General features: G+C 31.0%; 1 protein-coding gene across 5 annotated transcripts in view; it reads left to right on the top strand.

Moving 5' to 3' along the window:
- slv (sugar transporter SWEET1) overlaps window positions 1-15,085 on the top strand; it is a 158,912-nt gene that overhangs the window by 130,351 nt on the left and 13,476 nt on the right. For 3 of the 5 annotated variants that reach the window (XM_075380808.1, XM_075380810.1, XM_075380812.1), the window contains exon 8: window positions 1,065-14,887. In XM_075380808.1, coding sequence (XP_075236923.1) covers window positions 1,065-1,128 — 64 coding nt within the window. In that variant the 3' untranslated portion in view covers window positions 1,129-14,887. Of the gene's footprint in view, window positions 1-1,064; window positions 14,888-15,085 lie in introns of those variants that run through there. The other 2 variants (XM_075380809.1, XM_075380813.1) reach the window with 2 other exon arrangements.

Genomic DNA, 15,085 nt, shown 5'->3' on the forward strand with positions numbered 1-15,085 from the left:
GAAAATCGTCGCTTCACAATTCCTGTATCGAGTGATTCGTTTCCTGAAATTTCAAGGTCAGCTTTCTACACCTTTGTGAGTCTTCAGTACCACAAACTGTGTGCGAGATGGGTTTCCAAGGTGCTGTCCGACCATCATAAAACAATGAGAATGGACACCTCCCTAACGTTTCTCCAGCACTACCACAATGAAGGAGAAAATTTTTTGAACAAAATTGTCACAGGGGACAAGACACGGGTCCATTTCGAAACTGAAGAAACAAAAGAACAATCCAAACAGCGGATAAATTCTCATTCTCACAGTAAACCAAAGAAGTTCAAGCAAACCTTCTCCAACAGAAAGTGTATGGCTACTGTGTTCTGAGACCGGAATGGAGTTCTCTTAGTGGAATTCATGGAACGTGGCACGACCATCACTGCAGCCTCATACTGTGTGACTCTTCAACGTCTACAAAGGGTAATTCAGAATAAGCGGAGAGGAATGTTGTCATCAGGCATTGTCTTTCTCCACGACAACGCTCGGCCGCACACTGCAGCTGTAACAAAGAAGCTGCTGCAACGTTTTCACCAGGAAAACGTGGTGGGTGTTTGATCACCCACCATACAGCCCGGACTTGGCTCCATCCGATTTTCACCTCTTTGCTCACATGAAACGCCGGCTAGGAGGACACCATTTTGGCACAGACATTGAGCTGCAGACCACCGTAGAAACACGGCTAAAAACATGGTTGTAAACACAAGACGAGGGTATTGGAAAGTTGGTACCACGCTACGACAAATGTCTAAATCGAAGTGGCAACTATGTAGAGAAATAGCGTAACTATGTAAGTACTTGTTACATATAAAAAATTTTTTATTTTCACTGTGGTTTTAATTTCGTGACCGATCAGACCTTGAAAAAAAACCCTCGTATATGATAAGTAAACCATTTATACTTTCTGTTTTGGTTGTTAATTATTTTTTTTAATTTATATTAATTTATTATTTTTATTTAATTTTCTTTTCTTGTTTTTTACATAGATAAAATTTCAAATAATGTGTAGTAAAAAATAATTTTTGTTTCAGGAAACAAAATGTACAAGACAATTTTTACCAAAAACAGGAAAAGGCATATTTTAACCTAATCTAATTATGTGATACCAATTACTTAAAGAAAGTATAAAAAAGAGAGAAGTATTATTTTAATTAATTTTCTTTCATATGTGTATATGTATCTTTTTATTTTGTAATGTAATATAATTTTCAATATTAAATACGAGGCTCGACTGATAAATTTTGGACATATATGCGTAGCATGGGAATGAAATAAAAAATGAATAAAAGTTTACCTTAGCTGTAAAATGCAGTATTTATTTTTCAATATAATCCCCATTTACACCGATACACTTTTCCCAACGTGTGACAAGATTTTCCATCACTGAAAAATTGTAGCGGTCTTTCTCGGATCCAAGCGGCCACAGCTTCCTTCCTCTCATCATCAGTGGTTTAATAATTACCTTTGAGATCCTTCTTAAGGTGAGGGGTGAAGTGGAAGTCGCACGGAGCCAAATCCGACGAGTATGGCGGATGCGGAATAGGCTCAAATTTCAGCTTGTGGAGAGCCATCAGATAATTTGCGCAGTACCCATCATGGACAGATCTTATAGACCTTTTCTCTCCATGTAGCACGCTACAGTGCAAAATTTATCATCCGAGCCGTGTTTATATATATATATGAGGAATGTTTTTTAACTATGTGGTGTTTTGATTTAAAAAAACAAGCAATTTTTTTTTATTGTTTGTATTTACCTGAAAGCCTGCATCTTAATCTACAATTCTACATAATTTCCACTACATTGTTAAGTTATTTGTCATATCATGATCAGCTTTTGCATTCCAGCTTTATAGAAATCTGGTGCCTGAGAAGATAACCACTGCCGAACAGCGTTTTGGTTGAACTTCACTTTCATTCACTCTCCATTCTACGGATTGTTTTGATTTTTGTATAATTTGAGACATCCATGTCTCGTCACTAGGAACAGTTAAATGATAGTTTTTTATGCAGTTAAGTCAGCATTTTTGGTACCCAAAATGAGCACAGCTTCTAATAATTTAAGCGTACTAATACCAATTTCATTGGGAACACTTTGTAAAATTAAAGGAAATTCATTAAATAGTGATGAAATCGTAAACTGCCTATTCTCACAGACTTTTCCGTTAACTCTCTGCACCAGGTTATCAGTAATGACAGATGATTGCCCGCCGCTCCATGGCCATGTTGTCTACATTTGTATAGCTCTCTTTACGCGCCATAACCCATTTTCTCACCATTCCATGATATATAGCTTTATCGTTATACACTTCACTAATCTATCGTTGAAGTTTGCCCGCATTTGTACCTCTCACATTTAAGATACAAATTACAGCATGCATTCACAATCAGTGGCACTCTTTATATTCATAGGCATTTTAAACTCGCATAGGAAACTGTAAATAAAGACTTAACAGTCACATAACGATGTTTGCAGCAAGCCAATAGATGTATTTACTCAACGCACATGTGTGAAACGGTAATAGTCATGCTGCAGCAGACATCAGAACAGTACTTACTTACAAAATGTACCTCATTTTTTTAAAATTTTAATAAGTAAAATTTTCTGCAAGTGATTTTTGATTATTTTCTTATTTTTTTGATCTGTTGCAGAATTGTGTTTAACGTAACTCTTTAGAACTGATTTAGCGTAGCTTTTTTATAATATAAATGTAATTATTAAATTACATCTTGGTGATTGTATTTTTATGAAAAATTAACAATTAATTAATGTATTTTTTTTAAATTATAACAGTATATCTAAAATAAATTGTATTAGTATAAATCACTTTCCTCTGAGAACTGAAAATTTTGAAAACGATGTTGCCGCTGCCATTTTATGTTTCTGAATTTAGTTAATTAATTTTCTCTTTGAATTTGGTTATCTGTTATCATTATATGAGAATTATATTAAAAGAAATTTTTTTTTACAATAATAAAGCAACCGGTAAAATTTATTAACAAAATTGTTTGTTTTATTTTTACATTCTTCAGGTCGTATTTCCACTTAGTTAATCTGAACTTATCTGTTATAATAAGCTTTTGTATACCATCATTATACATGTCTGTTGCCAGTTCATTAAGAAATATAATATCTGCTCTTCCAGTTCTTGTCATCTCTGAAGTGTGTGTCCCTCATGATTAGTTTTTTAATTCTATTGAGAATAAAGATGGAGTTTGCTTTAGGTAAGTCAACCCAAATGACTATATCCCGCCAGGTTGATCTAGTGGTAAATGCGTCTTCCCAAATGAGCTGATTTGGAAGTAGAGAGTTCCACCGTTCAGACATAGTAAATTCAATTATTTTTACACCGATTTGATTACTAGATCGTGGATACCAGTGTTCTTTGGTGGTCGGGTTTCAATTAATCGCACATCTCTGGAATGGTTGATCTGAGACTGTATAAGACTACACTTAATTTACACTCATACATATCATCCTCTGAAGTATTATCTGAACGATAGTTACCAGCGGCTAAAACAGTAAAAAGAAAAAGAAAAGAAAATCCCAGATGACTATAAGATAGAGATTTAAAAACTTTCCTTTTGAAGCTTAAGAAGTTGTGTTGTTTGGTCAATGTTATGGCCACACAAGAAAAGAATCATCTGAACTATTGATAGGACTCCCCTGTGATTTTGAGTTGTCCGCTTCAATCATTTAGTTTTAATAACATTTGTTTTGAAGTTCCTTTTACTAAATTTGATAAAGAGTTGGAAAATTTAATTCTAGCTCTCTTTTGCCATGACTTTGTAAGTTGAAAATTTCTCTTAGTTAAAGGTGATGCTATTTCAATGATAGTTTTCTTGAAGGAATTTTACATTTCTTTGACCATCTTTGTGCACGTGAGAAACATTCTTCTCTTTTGAATACGCCTAAAAATGACATTGTAGTTATTATTAATTTTGTTTTGTATCGTTCAGTTAAGCGTTTGTTGTAACCATTTTGAATAATCTTTTGTTGTATTATTATTGTACTTCTAGTGTTTTGTTGTACGTACCTCATTCTGCCAAAATGAACTGTGCTTCTTTAGTATCTTGTTGAACTCATCTAAGCTGTGATTTATAAGTTTGAAATTCTTACAGATAACTAACAAGCATTTCCCAAGCGGCATATATTTGTTTTTCATTTTTGCCAATCACCATATACGTTCCACATTTTGAGTATACTATCGCGATTCCAGTTCAACAAAGTTTACTTTCTGGTTAATAGTTAAATGATTTAATGTTCTATAATCGCTGACCATATTGTAAATCTTTCACCAGTCTGAAATAATAGTAGAACCTGGTCTCACATACTGTTCTAACAACGCCTATGAAATTTCAGATGAACAGTTTGTTGGTATAGTCAATAGGAAAACCTCTCTGTTTGTCTGTCAATTTTGCTGAATGTCTACTGTTGCAGGAGAAATGCTTGATTGTTTTTCTCTTGGTAAACAGATTTTTGTCAATTTCTACTATCATTCCTGGTCCCTCCCACCATTAGGTTTTTCTAAAAATAAGCCAGCACCAAACTTCCCAAAGATGATCCATCGTCAATTTCTAACTCATATTTAAAGAATAATATAGGTATACAATCACAATTGCACTGATAAATGAATTTCACAATCTTTGAAAAACATGCTCACTATTTACGTCCAGTCGAGTATTGACAGTCATTCTACAGCTACCGCATATTACTGCATCACCATGAAATTTTATTGTTATATGACAACTTCATATCATCGTCACTATACTTCGTTATGATCCTGACCCCTCTAGGGGAAGACATCCACCTTATAACAACTTCAGTAGGGATCTAATGGAATTCCATGTATTGGAAAAATTCTACAATATTTACTCATTAAAATGCACGTAAATCATTGGTCGTAATTAAATGCAGCCATAGTAATTCAATCAATAGATATTAAATATGAATGAAGAGTACTATTAGAAACATACAAATAACACAGCCCATCTTACGTCCTCATATACTGTTATCTAATTAAATTCTTGTCGTAAATATGCAAATCATACAGATCCTAGTAGGAGTATGATAACCATTTTTGTTTACTTGAAATTAATGTTGTGACTTCATAGATTTTGTAATAAGAAATTTATTAAAATGTTACATCTGTTTGATATAAATTCTTCCAATCAATTTTTTATGAATGATAGCAAATCATCCATAATGATGTAGAACTTTGAGTTTCATGTATTTATTTATTTTTACAGTGCAAAAAATTTGTGGAAATTTATGATTAAATATTTAATGCTGATATTTCCTGATAAATTCAATTTAGTAAATAAATTCATTCATAATTATACCCGGTTCATTCACCATCCCAGATGTTTGCTCATTCTATTAAATTTTCAACACTATCATTGCACTTTGTAAAATCAATATAAATTTTCATAATCATTTAACACTCAATCTTGCTTGAGTGTTTAGCTTTTACATTAAGTAAGTAACATCTTACTGCAAATACGATTTCTTTTTTTGTACAGAACGACTGGAAAGTCACTGCACCTCCTAAAGTTAGAACTAAAAATTTGTAGCAAGTTATAAATGTAAAATGCAATATAATAATGAATTATTTCATTTACTCACTATACATAGTATTCATTTTAATGGTCCAGTGGGCCTGCCTGTGTGTTCGCCTTCTTGTAGCATGCACAATTCTATACATTGCAGTTCTTCACTTATGGTGTAATGAAGTGCAGATATATGTGCCTTGATAATTCCCCGTAATGAATGTTAGGTGTGGTGTGATCAGGACTTCATGGCGGCCCTGATAACGGAGCTAGTGACGCTGGAGTATCGCGATCAAACCAACGTCCTGGAAATTTTTCATTCAGAAATGTCACAGACTGTAGACCAAAATGTGCAGGTGCTTCATCCTGCTGCTACTGTACTCGTTCCATGAGATCCTTTTTTTAAAGCTGTGGTATTAACTGTGCATACAACATCTCTTAATAAGTTTGTGCATTCACTAGCCTGTCAAAAAAAATAAGGACCGAACAAATGACGACCTGTCATTCCAGCCCTTATCATGACACGCATAGATTTCTTTCCGACTCTGTTGCATAATAAAGATTTTCTTTTGCCAAAAATAACCATTTCTGGCACACGAACTGTGATAGATTGACATTTGCCAGTAAAAAGCACCTTTCCACAGTGAACTTTAGCGGGGAACTTTTCTAATAAAGCTCGGCAGGATGTAGCGTGACATTCCATGTCTGCATCTGACAGTTTATTGATGAACATCAGATGAAATGGCCTAACTTTCCAGTCCTTTTTCATATGGTCTTGCATATTTTTCCACAGTATGTAAAGTTCAGCTGACCGTTTATAAGTTGATTTCATTGGAGATTATTCAGTGGAAACTGCAACAACAGCACGTTTCCAACCACTTTGCACTGCCTAATTCAAACGCTTGTTTTTCCTGAGCCAATGTTGTTGCTTTTTATGGTGGCGGCTTATTAAAGCATTGCCAAAATGTATCGCTAATTAGCTTCATTGTTTGATTCGTATGTTGTCGTTCATGAACCCATACACTTGTCAGTAACTGTTAGTTGATGGTGTAATTATTCATGTTGGCCATTTTAACACAACTGTCTTTTCCTCAGAGTGTGTGATGTAAAAAACTGTTGCCAACTGACCCCCAACAAAAATATTGTACCTTCTAAACACATATCCTAACGCATATTTTTGGTTAACTTTAGGGGTACGGTAACTACCCTGCCACACTGTAGGTGTTACAACAAAAAATTTATATACAACACAAAAGTTCGTAAAGTTTTGAAGTTCATATAGAATGTTACAAGCAACCGACTGGTTGTCTTTGAATTTGCCAGTATCATTGATTTTTGTGTTAGTAATGTATAATTGATTATTTTCTATATGATTCTCATATAATGTATCCTGTTAAAGACGGGTGCAATGTTTATCTGAACGGTAATTATGAAGATTTTTATAAACTTATATTTTGACTTAATTTTATAAAATAATTTAAGAGAGACAGATCTTCGTATTAAGAAAATGCATTTGTGAATAAGCAATATTTTGGTGAGTAAATTTCTACAAAAAGTATAATTTGTTAGCAGTGCATCTTTTGTGAGGTTTTATAATGTAAAATTTTGTGTAATGAATAGGAATGCAGAAATAAGATTTTGTTTTCGAATAATGAAGTACACCTCAGCTTCACGTTAAGAGTAGAATTACTAATTAATTAATCACGTTTTTAAAACGAGTTTCATTTTAACATATTGTATATACATAGTACAACTGTATCAATATGTTACAGTAATATTGAGACTGTTGACATCTGTTGTCATATGGTATAAAGGTTGTCAAAGAGTTGTTTCTAAATCAGTCTTTTTATAATTATATTGCAGGTTTTTTTATTTTATTTACATATCATGTTATAAAACATTTATTTTAGTAAAACTAGAGATTGGGAACTTACATTTTTGAAAGTTAATCTCATTAAGTGTTGAGAAAAAACTTTTTTATGTTTAAAGAAAACTTTTTTTTTATATTTTTAGATGTAAGACTTGTGCTATGTTTTACTGAAAACTAAATATATTCTGTATAAATCGCTTTAAATTGAAAAACTCTTCAGTTATGTAAAAAATGATGAGTAATCTAATTATTATTAAATTAATATTTTTTTAATTTAATTTTTAAATTCATTAATTATTTTTTTGTATAGTAAATTAAAATTTTTATTGAGAGTACAACTGCAATTAAATCTGAACCGTTTTCATATTAATCTCTATTCGAAAAAAGTAAACTGAAATACTCTTATAAATTATTAAAAACAGTTATTTAGATTGAGGTTAGGATAACGTTTTTATAATTCCATTTATGCTAAGAATATTAAATAATGTAATATGTATTATGCTACATAACAGCAGTCTCTACATTAGACACATTTTTTGATGATGCAAGTTTTACACATGTTCAATTTATCTGGAAGTTTTTCCATCCGAACAAAAACATCTGATAATATTTATTAATATTAAGTAAATAGTAGAAAGAGTTGGTTTTATGGCTGTGACATAGATGCATTATTAATTTTACAAACTGTAACTTGTGCTGGGGAAATATATTCTAATGGATAGTTACCAGGCAGTCAATTTAATGAACATTAATTTATATTTATTTATTTTATAAATAATAATTTTGTAAATAATAGAATTATCAACAAAATTTCCATGTAAAATGATGGCGAGTACATTGGCTTTTCGAATATATGTGAATCTTTTTGTTAAAGTTTATTTACGTAATGGTTCCTCTGTAATTTGTTAGTAGAAAGTGTCAATGAACTATTCTTTCTAAGTAAAAGCATTATTGATGGTGTTTTAAGACATTGATTGGTTTTTAATTGATGTAGTTTTCACGTGTTACAAGCCCCATTGTCCAGTATTCATTCCCGAGCCCACTGGTGTGTTACCGGACATCCATATGTTGTATGCTTTTGCCTCTTCTAATGCTGTCAAGTTATTGATAGAATTATTTGTGTTTTTAAATTGTCATTACCTTTGTAAATGTCTATCTTGTTTAGGTTCTAATTATATCGGTGCTGTATGTTCAGTATCACACCAAAATGGTGTTAAATTTTATTTATTTATTTTTTTACCAATTACATGGGACCTGTACTAATAAAAAAATTAATTGTTTAAGTTATGTCATCTATTCCCTCTGAAAATTAAAAAATAAAATTAATGATAATTTTTATAGAAATAGAGTTTAAATAAAGAACGACTCATGATTTTGTGAAATATTTTATCATTTTTTATGAGAACATATTTTGAAAATATTGGAACTGCAGTATTAAAAATACGATACACTATTTTTCACAACAAAATGGAAAAGTTGCAAAAATATGTAATCCATCAATTGATGTTAAATTTGTAACAAAAATATTAAAATAATGTAGAGATAAATAAGCGTATGAAGCTGGTAGTTTATTGTGTATTATGAAATGCTTAAAGTACGCTCAGCTCAATTTTTTTTTAATACAAAAATAGTAATCTGAAAAATTTTAAATGTACAAAAATCATATATATATATATTTTAATACAAAGATTAATAAATTGTTAAAATGTATTTTAAGATTTTTGTAAAATAATGTCAATTTGTACATTTATTGCCAAATAAATCAAATTTAATTTGAACGATTGAATTGAAACAAAATAAGCAATATCCTGGTTGTGTCACATTCTTTTTAGTATGTATTTTATGTGGTATATTTTTACCCTCCAGAACCGTTGTCAGATATTGTTTCAGAGAATGAGATGAAATGTCAATTTTGTAGCTTGTAAGAATGCTTTCCCCTGACCAAGATTCAAACCCAGGACCTCTGAATGAAAGGCCAAGATGTTATCATTCACGCCACAAAGGCCAGCATGTATGTATGTTTGCATATATCCAAAAATTTTGATCGGATATAAATCTATGACATAATCTATGACATGTATACTTATGATATAATCAATTAAATTATTACTTATTTTTCATACTGGATATAAAGATCCCATACTCTGAATTTTATATTCTATTATTGCCGGTCACCCAGGTACAATATGAATTCAATCATTCTAACATCCAAATTTAATCTTTAGAATTACTCAGCACGACGTAAAAAAATATATGTGGAAGATACATTAAAAATACACTTGGTTCACAGATGGGAAATTGAGGAGAGAGTAGGTTGCCTCACTGTAAAAACCTGAACTGGACTTTTATAGCCAGTACTAAAGCTAACGTGTTAAATAAATAAATAAATAGAAAATAAAATTATAAAGAAATGAACTTATTAGGTTATGTTACTAGTAATGTTATATTAATTATAAGAAAAGTTAATAAAATCAATTTTATATGCATAATATTCTGCTAACCTTTGTGAAGTAGTGATAGCATCTCTGCCTTTCATCCGGTAATCAGAGTTGCGGGTTCAAATCTCAGTCAGGTTGGCATTTTTTCTCTCATGCTACAAAAATTCATTCGAATAGTAACTGTAATTGTTTGGTTAGCTCAATTACATATGTATATATATATATATATATATATGTATAAGAAGAAAATGGTATTGTAGAAAAAGAAAAGAAATTCCAAAGAAATAAATGTAGTTGTTTATGTTTATTGATATCCTCAAAGTGTGAAAAGAATAAATAACTTATTTGATGGGTGATAATACAGAGTGATTTTTTAGTCCTATTACCCAACTTTAAATGTAATTTAAGAAAGGGAAATTTAGGTGGAATAAAAAAATGTATTTGTTACTTACGAAAGAGATTTAATAAAAAGCTATTACTTACATAATCGTTAAAGAATATGCTCAAAATGCCCACCACTTGCGGTTATACACGCACAGACTCTTTTCAGCATATTAGCAGAAACCTTTTTAAGAGTCGCATGGGAAATGTTCGCGATTAAGTCTGTAATATTATCTTTAAGTTCATCAATAGTGTGAGAATTGTTTTTGAAGGCCTCGGACTTAATATACCCCCACAAAAAGCATTAAGGAGATGTGAGGTCAGCGGACCTTGGAGGCCATAACCCCTTGCTTATTATTCGATCGTCAAAGAACTCTTGCAGAAAATCGATGGTTTCTCTAGGCGTGTAGCATGTAGCGCCATCTTGCTGAAACCAGCAATACCGTTCTTGAGGTTCCAGGAGGGACACAAATTGGCTCACACTGCTGTATCTATATCGGTTGAGTAGCGCTACCAACTTTGTGTCACAAAACAAAATTTCCCTTACTTAGAAAAATAATTACCGGACATTAACAATTGGGTAACAGGACTAAAAAATCACCCTGTGGAAGAGAAGGTCTTATCAGATCAACGAAAAAGATGGAAGAGGGTGCTAAGGTCATAGACCATATGCCTACATAAAAATGAAAAGATTTTAGTTAACAAATGATAAGTTGAAAAAAAAAAAGTGTTTTTCAAAGATTGGTGATAATGTTATGTTAATCACTGCATTTGTTTCAAGAAATAAAAAAAGTTACTGTTTATTCATTAATTTACTTTCTACAGCATTGTAGGTATTTAAATAAGAGTTCATAATAAAGAGAAGTGGAAAGGAACTGTCATTAACTAAGTCATTGTGAGATTTTGGCTGTGGTGGTACTTATAAGTTTTTTCAAATCATTTTATTATTTCTGTTATATGTTAGAAAAGTCTGAAAATGATTTTTTTTTTTTTAGTACAAAACTGAGTTTGACTAGTCTATTAAAATAGATACAATTGGTATAATTACCAAAAATATTATTTCATAGAAATTAAAAATTTTCTTTGCTATCCTATATCCAGGTGAGTTTTTAAGTAGCATTTTGTTCATTTGATAATTTATAATTTTGGAAATTGTTTTTTTTATAATACTGTTTTTTGAAATTTCATCAACTAAAACTGAAAAGATGAAAAATTCATCTAGTTATCAGTTTTGTAATACAATACAATATTCAGATTTTTTTAATTTTGTAAATTAATGGAGAAAACTACTGTGATTTTCTAACGTAATTACTTATCACTTTGACTTTGATTTAATATATTAAAGAGTTAACAGTATTATTCTTGAATTATTGCCGTATATAGTTATATATAATAATTATGGATTTTGTAAAACAGTGTTGCCAAATTTAAAGGAACAATACGTTAAAAAAAATTAAAATAAAATCTATTACGTAACATTCTGGTGATTTAGTGTAACATTCTGGTGTACGTGCTCTTGATTATTTGATTAGGTAAAATTTTTTTTTCATGAATTAATAACATAAATGTTTTCTAAGGTATTTTGAATTAATTTTGACGCTTATCATATAAAATCTGAGATGTTAGTCTTGTCGAATAAATAACCACTTTTTGGAAAATTACTAATAGAAAAAACATTAAAAAATCATAAGTGCCAAATTCTTTATATTCTTTGTTATTCTCTAATAATTAACAGGGCGTTTCATAATGTTCTTATGAGTTACAAAAATTCAGTACAAAAAAAGTATTTCACTTACCTAAATGAAAGTTGTACGAGGTGATGCAGGGACTCAAACAGTTTTTCTTAAAATCTATAAATGTTCAATATGTGCTCCTCTGGTGACACAGCACACATCAACACGAACGTCTAGCTCTTGCCAAACTCGTTCTAACATGTCATTTTCGATAGAGTTGGTTGCATTGATTACGCGATCCTTTAGCTCAGCGATATCGTGCGGCATCGGTGGGATAATTACCTTATCTTTCACGTAACCCCAGAGAAAGAAGTCACTTGGCATGAGGTCTGGTGGTCTTGGTGGCCACAGCATAATGTGTTGGTCTTCTTCAGATGCATGTCCTATCCAGCAACAAGGTAATGTTGTGTTAAGCTACTGTCGAACCTCGTTATGAGAACGGGCAGGGACAACCATCTTGCTGGAAAATGAAGTCGTTGAGTAGCCGAGGCGTAAGCCATAATTGTAACATATCCGGGTATATCGTGCCGGTTACTGTCGTTTCCGTAAAAAAGAACGGCCCATACACTGCCTCACGAGAGATCGCACAAAAAAGTTTACTTTTGGAAAATCCTGAATGCGTTCCTCATAAGCGTGTGGCTTTTCAGTTCCCCAAACTCGCACGTTATGACTGTTTACTTTGCCGCTAATACGGAAAGTAGCTTCATTGCTGAAAATTATCTTGTTTAGAAAACCCTCATCTAACAACATCTTTTCCTGTAACTGTAAACAAAATTCAAGCCTACGTGCTTTATCTCCATCAGAAAGACACTGGATTAATCGAAGACGATACGGTTTGCATAATAAACGTTTACGGAGAACTCTCCACACTGTTGTTTTCAGAATTCCAAATTCTCTGCCTGCAGCCGCAGTCGATTTGACAGGCTGCGAATGAAACTTGCATGCACACGTTTGACATTGACTTCTGAGGTCGATGGACGTCTATTTGATTTTCACTTGCGCAAGCGACCGGTTTCATTGAATTGTTTATACCGTGCATGAATTGAATTGTCACTTGGTGGCTCCTTATGAAATTTCAAGCGAAACACACATTGCACAGAAATCGCTGACTTTGACAAGTGAAATTCTAATGCACAAAATGACTTCTCGCTTCCCGTGGCAGCCGTTTTTTCTACTGTCGATGCCTATGGAGCAAATGGTTTACTAACTGCTTAGTATATGTGGAAAAAAACTGTTTGAAGTAGTCTTTCGTACAGTACTTGTTTTATTCTTATGAATGAAATAGTTTTTTGTTAATGAATTATTGAAACTTCGAAGAACATTATGAAACGTTCTGTATATTAGGATCAAAATAAATATTTTGAAAAATATATTTTAGCCTTTTTTGAAAATTTTGTGATTCATGCATCAGGGGCTTTTTTAATGATAAAATATTCAGAACAATTGATTTTAAATAGATTTAAATCCAAGTTATAGAAAAAAAATTAATGACTAACTAAATATGTTTTGAGCTAAAAATTTGAAATTGCAAAATAAATTTTTTTCATTTTGAGGTCTCCTATACTGAAGGGGAAGCATTCAGTTAAATTAGTTTTTATGGAAATAATCCCTAGCTGGTAATGATAAATTTAAAAAAAGGAGTTTCTAAATTTAAAAAAATAAATACAAAGATGTAGGTAATTACACCATAATACTAAATAAACAAAATTGTAATTTTCTAGGAAAGGGGTGAAAATTTTTGGCTAATTTTTTTTTTTCAAGAAGTGTTAAGAGTAAGGGCTATCAAAAAATTTAAATTTTTACATTTTAAATGCAGTGGGTGACTTGCAAGATGAATTAAAATAAATTAAAAGTTTGTTAAAAATTTAAAAAAAAATCATTTATTGTCACCACACGATCATTCATTGGAGTGGGGCAGGAAAAAATGTTTTATAGCGTTTGAAGGCCTACTTGATGTATAAAATATAGATGCAAAAAAACCTCTCATTAATTCCTTTTCTGAAGCAAGGTATACCTAAAAAAAGAAAAATATATAGTAATTTTTTGTGGAGAGGGGTGAATATTAAATAAAATTTTTTGGTAATTTGTTATCTTCAAAAAAAAACTTTTATAAGAAAAGGTTTTTGCTGAAGTGCTCCAATAAAGATTCGAAATTTATTTTAGCAAAACACCTTTGTTTCTCTTCTCTTTCTAATTATAAAAAAATTAATACATTCTTTCCCCCTAAGGAATACTTTCCTCCTGAATCTTCTACTGAGCTAGAAAAAATCTACCCTTGGGGTTCAGAATTATAAGTTCAAATACAGTTCAACATTCATACGCACAAACTTCTGTCTATCATAAATCAATTTTTTGGGCTTAGGAGCATTAGAATAGAAAATGTTTTTTTAGGTTATTTAAATTTATTTTTTGTTAAAATTTTTTTAAATGTCTCCTAAGTACAAAACTTAAAAGACCAATATTTTTATATCTTTTTTTTTTGATCGATTTATATACTTTTTTGTTTTAGCTATGGCTGCTGTAGCAGTATATGTCACTAGAGTCAGGAAAGTAACAAATAATATTCGTATTTTCTTGAAGTTTGGCAATATTGTTTAAATCACCTTATATGTTATGTATACAATATATTTTACTTAATGTGATAAATCGGTGTGCAAATTTTGTGTGATTTAAATTGCTTTATACAGATGTATTTATTTTAAACACTGTTTTTATTTTATGACATATGTACGGATAGCATGATTAGCAATTAATTTTTATTATCTCTGAAATATTTTATGTACAGTTTTATTATTCTATGTTTTATATATATATATATATATATATGTATAAATTCGTTGTATTTTATTGTTATATAAGATTTTAAAAATAAATGTTTTATATGTATTAAGACTAATTTAATTTATTCATTTATGTAGTTTGAATTATGTAAGCATAGACCTTTTATATTTTTCAGAATAATCATTCCTCACTAAAATAGCTATTTTTTTTAAATGGTCAAATAAATAATGGTACCAATATACCCAGGGTGTGAATTATGAGAAAATCTTTAGTTATTTATTACACAGTTAACAAGGCATATT

The sequence above is a fragment of the Lycorma delicatula genome, chromosome 13, assembly GCF_047948215.1.
Source record: "Lycorma delicatula isolate Av1 chromosome 13, ASM4794821v1, whole genome shotgun sequence".
Classification (NCBI taxonomy): Eukaryota; Metazoa; Arthropoda; class Insecta; order Hemiptera; family Fulgoridae; genus Lycorma; species Lycorma delicatula.